Here is a 6,966-nt window from a genome sequence, read left to right on the forward strand (position 1 = left end):
TGCTCTTCACTCACCGACACAGACAACCTTCCCTTAATATGAGTGCCTAAGAATAATGTATTCAAAGGCCATTCCTAGTGTGAGATTAGTAATAAACAGGAGGGCATGTTGAGAGCACATGGCGTATGTGAATTGATTTAAAGCCTGCTATGTGTTTGACATTTGAGGATTTTGCAGCAGTGGGCAAATGACTTACTGCACTTAAAAGACTAACCAATGCTAAAAACAATTCCAAAGTAAGAAGATGAACAGGATCGCTAAGTATCGGATTGATGTTTAAAGCCTCATTAGTGTTCGACGGTATCTCAGGGAACAAAATAGTTGTTTAAAAATAGGCAGGGGAGGAAGAACTTTGAACAAGAACCCAAACTGATTGCTTTTCCAGGATTTGCCATTGAATTTTTGTCTGGGGACTGGTTGTGAGGAGCAGATTAATAGTACTGCCACTTCAGACCCCAGCAAGGCTTTCTGAGAAGTTGGTCACAGAAGCTGCTGACCAGGTAGCAGGAGAGTCCTTTCTACATACAGTACTAACAAAGCAAGGTGCAAGATGTCCTGTGATAAATCTGTACCCCAACAAATCATCCACAGGGTCAGCAGGAGGTGCCAGTGGCACAGCGTCACTAGCATTAATGTTTTTCCTCATTATCTGCTTTCTGAAAAGCAGTTATTGCCTTGAGTTTGAGGCAGCATGGAATGCCATGCTTGAATTCAAGGGGCTTACCCAGTGATTTTGTCCAAACCAAATGTTCTGTAGCTATGGATCAGCAAATGTAGCTTCATGAGCACAAGCCATGCAGATACAAGCTTGGGTTTGTTGACTTTAAAGCTACGGAACTGTATTCAGAGTGGATCAAATCTCTGATGTTTTTTCTTGTCTTCTTGTGCCAGTAGAAGAGATCAGCGAGTTGGTCCTAAGCTATCCTCAGTCATTGTCAGCAGTATTTTGTTTTAATTCAGATAATTTGCTTTATTTTCTATTCATTGATTCTGTCATTTTTTGCAACACTATTGCAAACTTAGTGAAAATGTTAATTAAGTTACCTCTCCTTTCCTAGGAACTGATTGCATTGAAAATGAAAGGATCATTTTATAGTTGGCTTGTGTATTACAATTTGGACTTACTATACATATTTGACAGGTCTACCAAAGTTTTCATAAGAGTGAGGTATAGAGGATGGGAACATACATTCACCCTGTAGTCCTGCAGGTTGGAAAAGGTCAATGAAAAGTGCACTCTCGTTTGTGTTTAAGGAGCTAGGCTAAAAAGAGTTCCAAAAGACTGCAGCTCTGTGAGAACAGAAAGGAGCAGGTGGATCAGTACAAATAGCCAGAGAGAAGGGAGATCTGTCAAGCGAAAAAGCAGCTTAACATCCTTGTGGTGTAATCCAGTGAAGTTGAGAACATGTCTGGGCTTCCTCCCTGCCACCAGCACCAGGCCTGGGGAGGCAAGAGGGTCAGAAACTCAGGGGCCGTAGAGCAGCTCTAGCCATCCCGTGCTTGAATAGCAGCACAAATAGCACTTTGTTATTTCATGCCATACAGGCGGATGACACAGGAAGACCATTAGGCAAATCTTGACCACAGCAGGACACCACAGATGGCAACCACCCCCCTAGGGAGAAAACCTAGTATCAGGCTAATATTTTTGAACGGATCATGTGAGAGTCTCCGAACAGTAAGTCTAACTCTCAGAGAGAATGTGGGGTGGAAATGGTTTTTGCAGAGGCACCTGCAAAACGAATAGGAAGCAAACAAACTGCATTACAAGATTTCTGTGTGTGACTTGAAATTGGTTTATGCCCAGTAGCTGCAGACTCAGGTCATCAGCTCAAGCTTGTCATCCACATACAGCATTTAGCATTTGTACACCAAACTACTTCATAAGTAGGACCAGATTGCATTTTACCTAGCAGTAATCAAATGTCCAATTTGTCAGAAGTTTATTATCAGCAATAGGAGCAGGTGAACTTAAAAGGTAACTCCTTGCTTACAGAGTTTCTGGCTTTGCCAGACTGTGAGAGAGACAGTTTATTATTTGATCTTTGATATCCTGAGCCACTGGCTGCTAGGCTGTTACATCCACATAGGAATGTCAACAAGAACTTGTTTCTCACTTGTAGCTTCACTAGTCTCACAGCCAGGAAATAGGATTAGCCAGATAGCAGCCCCATCTAGCAGAATCATTTTTATTCAGCAAGGCAACTTGATTTAAATCTAACTTCATACTTAAGTGAACAGATTCTCCAACAATGAGGAATCAGCTCTGTACACTTAGAGAAAATACTAATTAACTCCTCCAATAATACAAAAAAAAGTTTACTTTTTATAGCATTGACCCTGCAGGGCCAGCAGTGATGTGAATGGCATAATTCAGAGGTTAGAGCAAAAGCACAGTGCAGGTCTTTGCAGAAACGTTGCTCAACCATTCAGCAAGGTGATGCAATCATGCCTTGTCTGTGGGATCAAAGTGCAGGGTGTTTAATTGAAAAAAAAAAAAAACGTTCTCAGTTTGGAAGACCTTTCAGGGTTAGTCTGTTTGAAGCATGTTCATCATTGCATTAGAGAATCTATTCTAGTGCAGGTTAAGTGGCTTTCTAGTTGTCCTGGGTTCAGCTGTGAAAATCTAATACCACAGTTAATCTCCTCCAACAAGCCTCCAATGTATGTATAAACACACTCAAATGGCCACGGCTGCTGGACAAATGCCTATAAAGTTAACAGTATATCACTATTTGAACAGCTTGTGCTAATGGGAAAAGGAAATGCGAACAGCTTGAAAGAACATTTTGCTTTGAAAAGTCATCTTCTATTACAACTATTTCAGCTGTACCTCTGAGAAAGTTGGGGCTGTTCAGCCTGGAGAAAAGAAGCTGTGTGGAGACCTTATAGCAGCTTTCCTGTATCTGAAGGGGGGCTACAAGGATGCTGTAGAGGGACTGTAGTGATAGGACAAGGGGCAATGCGATCTAACTTAAACAGGGGAAGTTCAGGTTAGATGTAAAAGTTCTTTACTGTAAGGGTGGTGAGGCACTGGAATGGGTTGCCCAAGGAAGTTGTGAATGCTCCATTCCTGGCAGTGTTCAAAGTCAGGCTGAACAGAGCCTTAGCTGATATGGTCTACTGTGAGGCATCCCTACCTATGGCCAGGGGGGTTCGAATTAGATTATTTTAAGGTCCTTTCCAACCCAAACCAGTCTGTGATTCTATTAATCTTAAATATATTGTTCATTTAAATTTATTGTTATAAAAAAAGGCAATTGCCATTATAGGCATTAGGTCAAGCACAATTTTATGTGTTCAGTTACAGCTGTAAGTTACTGACTGAAACCCACATAGACATTCTCTGTGCTCTCTGGTGGTGCATATGGATAGGATTTAAGAGCTTTCTGTTTATAAACAGTAAGCAGAGTCATAATTAAACAGTGCAAATATTTCTTACAGTGAAACAGTAGTCCCTAAAAATAAGCCTCATCTTAATATTTATTTTTTAATCCAGGGTGTGCTAACTATGTCCTATTTTCCTTTCAAGTGTATAAAGTAACTTAAGTGCCCTATTAGTTGAGAGAGTTGAGGGCCAGTACATGCACATGCTGATATGTTTAAGACCACTGAAACAACATCAACCACCTACTGAATTGTCAGCTCTGTCCTCTCCCTTTTGAGTTAGTGGACAGAAATGATACCACCTTCCTCTCAGACCTGCAGTACTTCTCATCCTGGAGAAACAGTTAACAGAAAGCTTACAGTCAGTCTTGAGGTCAGCTCCCACCCACAATTCCTAACCTGTTCTCTTCTATAAAAGACCCCTTGAAGGAAAGATTTATTCTCCCAAATCTTCATGTTGCTCAAGGCAACCAAAGAGCAGAAGTTACTTCAGCAGACTAACTGAGCTACAGAACAACTTGCTCTGTCATGTAGCAACAGCTGGGAGTTTTGTTTTACATGACAGCACAAAAACTCCCAACTTGTCAGTGCAGTTGTTCACTTGCCTTGGTCTCTTTCCCTCTCACCCTCCCTTCAATGCCTGATCCAGATTTTCTTCAGCTTGAGGTGGAACTAGATCATCTTAAGGTCCTTTCCAACCCTAACTATTATATGATTTTGTGACTATACCTGTGTGTGCAGGCAGCCTAGCCTGCTCACAGTGGATATGTTCAATGAAATAGCTGGTGCTGAAGTCCCAGTAACAGCATTCCAGACAACTGTTCTTCTCTGGTATTATCCCACCAATTGGGTGCCCATTAACCATTAGATGCAGGAGGTAAGCTGCTGAAGCTCATCTTCCAGTCCACCACCAAAACCCTTTCCATTTCAGGTGTTCTGACTGCTCCACCATGCAAGGCAGGAAAGACTTAGCGGAGACAATTGGATCAGCAACGTGCTTTTGAATTAAATGTTCCAAACCAGCATACTAATTTATGCATTTCCAGAAATCCTACAGAACTATGTTCTTCAGACCAAGTTCACTCCAAAGAAGTGGAGTGCAAGCTAGACCTAGGTTCCTCATTATAGAAAGAAAAGCTTGCTTAAATGGCAGCATACGTTTGTAACAAAAAATACAAAGAACAAGCAGCTTTCTGCCCTATAAAAATATCACCTGATAGAAGCTGGAAATATTTTACATTATCTGTCATACTAAAAGGCCACAACTTAAAATAAATTTGTGTTGAAAAGCCTTACCTTGGGAAAAAAAACAAACCTTATGAATTTAAGCTAAGTAGTTGCTAACAATACTGTGGTATTGTTCTAGGTATGCAGAATATGCCATCTCTTATTTCAGAAACAATCCTATTCCCTACCCATCAGCACAGGCCAGTTTTTTTAAAAGCCTGCTCCCACCCTGACAAAGTAATACATTAAGCCAAGGACAGTCCTTCCTGACCTTTGCTCTTCTCCCAGCAGGATAATCTGACTAAAAGGGACTCACATGCCTGGCATCTGAGAAGAAGTGCTTCCTGGAAAGTAGGGAGTAGAGACTAAGGTACTCTAGGCTTAAACCTTTGTTACTCCAGCCACTCTTCAGGAATTCTTTAGCACTAAGATTTCAGGTCAAGTAACTCACTTCTATCACAGTTAATAAATTGAGTCAGTTCACTGGTCAAGTTGTAATAGACCATCAGTCTTAAAGCATTTATTGTTTACTTAATACATTACATAAGTTAAAACACCCAAGTTCCTATTACAGTGTAGGTAACCACACTTCCTAGTATGCCTCAAAAGCCGTAAGCAGTTGGTGCAGAGATGCATTCATCCCATAGCCCTACGCAAAGCAACACCAGCTCCAGTCCAGGGGCCAGATTTACCTAGCCAGGCAGCTGCTTGGAACACTGCTCATGCCTTTGTAGCCTACCTTGCACATCTTCAGAACACACTTGAGGTTCATTTTTCAGGTTGCCAAACCATTTCCTAAAGGGGGTGGCAGAGATCTGCTGCTCATGCAGTTGAACCAGGTTTGAGACAGGATTTACAGAGCTCTGCACTTGAGAAGGTCTTCTACTGCAGACAGGGTGAAAGTTTAGGGGTTCTATGATTAATCTAAGCAGGTCTGCCATTAGATAAGCAGCTTCCAAAATCCCATTAATGGTGTCCCCACCACTGATGAACAACTCTATCCTCATGTTCAGTCACCAGGGTTCTGTTACCACATTCTTCCCAGCGTCTCACCTTCCCATTCTCCACCAAGATAAATTTCCACTCAACTCTGGTGTCTACTGGCAAACTAACAGATTCAGACCAGAAGTCATCCTTGTCATGCTTGAGGGGAACATAGCTGTGCCACTGGCCAAGACACTCGTGGTCACCAGTAACACCAATGAGCTGACCAGCCGAGTGGGTGATGTAGTGCACACGGAAAGTCACGTGGATGTTTTGAAACATGGGGGGCACAGCTGCAACTCGCTTGGCTCTCAAATCCCCATCGGGGCAGTCTCCTTGTTCCCATTCCTTGCTGTCTGCGTCTTCCATTCTACCATTCTTGCCAGCCTCCCCCCAGGCCAGATGAGGGGAAACGACTTCCCAGTCTTCATGGTCCAAGTCCCTACTCTCCTGACCTTGCTGTTCCTCACTTCTGTCCTTACAAACACCATCAGGGGCTCCTGCCGAGTTCATCACACTCCATCCATCACTTGCCTGTCCCATCTGGGGTCTTGGTTCACCGGCCTGGCTTCCATGGGTATCAGCTGGATGCTCCCTGGAGCCAGTGGCACCCTGCTTCAGCAGCAGTTGCTCCGTCTCCAGAGGTTCACTGGAAACTCCACCACCTTCAACATGGTTAAGCTCTTCTCTTGGCCCAGTCACCTGACCCTCTCCTGGCTTCTGAGTGCTGGTCAGGGCAGCAGCCTTGGCCTCTGTAAGATCCTCTAGAAACAGAACAGGAATGGTTTTAGCAGTGCAGTTAAGCTTTACAGCAGCAAACCAAGTCCTCACTTGCTCTTGGGCAGACCGGCACACCCCGGCTCCCAGCCGTCCCCCTGCGTAGTACCTGTGGCCGCCGCCGCTGTCTCACCGGCCACCTCCTCGCCTCGCCCATCACCTCCGCCGTACCAGAACCAGGCGACGAGGGCGGCCAGCAGCCCCACCACCAGCGCCGGCCACAGCCCTGGCCACAGCCAGCCCCAGCCACGGGCCTCGGCGGGTAACGCGGCCGCGGGGAAGCGCGGAGGAGCGGCGGGCTGCCGCAGGACGGGCGGGCCGCGGTCACGGGCCATGGCCGGGTGCTTGCAGTGGGGCCGCCACTGCCCACCCGGCGCCGCTTTAAGCCGGGTACCGGCCCCGGGGAGGAGCCGGCCCTGAGGCGGGAGGCGGCTCTTGTCGGACGGGTTGGGGGGGGGGGGGGGGGGGGGGGGAGGGAGGGAAAAGGCAGGTCAGGATAAAAAAGGCAAAAGTTAGGTGAGAAAAGTTGAAAGGCTTCTTCTTCCCTGCTCCCTTTTTTATAATCTCCCTTTTTTTTCCTCCTGTCTGTAG

The 6,966-nt window shown here is 45.0% G+C and overlaps 1 protein-coding gene across 1 annotated transcript; it reads right to left on the bottom strand.

The window, feature by feature from the left end:
* Positions 1–5,101: 5,101 nt before the first annotated feature.
* Positions 5,102–6,737, bottom strand: STBD1 (starch binding domain 1). Its single transcript, XM_057429965.1, has 2 exons — positions 6,485–6,737; positions 5,102–6,362 (listed from the first exon to the last, which is right to left on the bottom strand). Exons 1-2 carry the CDS (start codon positions 6,708–6,710, stop codon positions 5,581–5,583), a joined length of 1,008 nt encoding a protein of 335 aa, XP_057285948.1. The 5' UTR covers positions 6,711–6,737; the 3' UTR covers positions 5,102–5,580.
* Between the last annotated feature and the right edge of the window lie 229 nt (positions 6,738–6,966).

Source organism: Pezoporus wallicus, unplaced genomic scaffold (assembly GCF_028554395.1).
Source record: "Pezoporus wallicus isolate ANWC-B61680 ecotype Strahan unplaced genomic scaffold, APGP_CSIRO_Pwel_v1 contig_7351, whole genome shotgun sequence".
NCBI lineage: Eukaryota > Metazoa > Chordata > Aves > Psittaciformes > Psittacidae > Pezoporus > Pezoporus wallicus.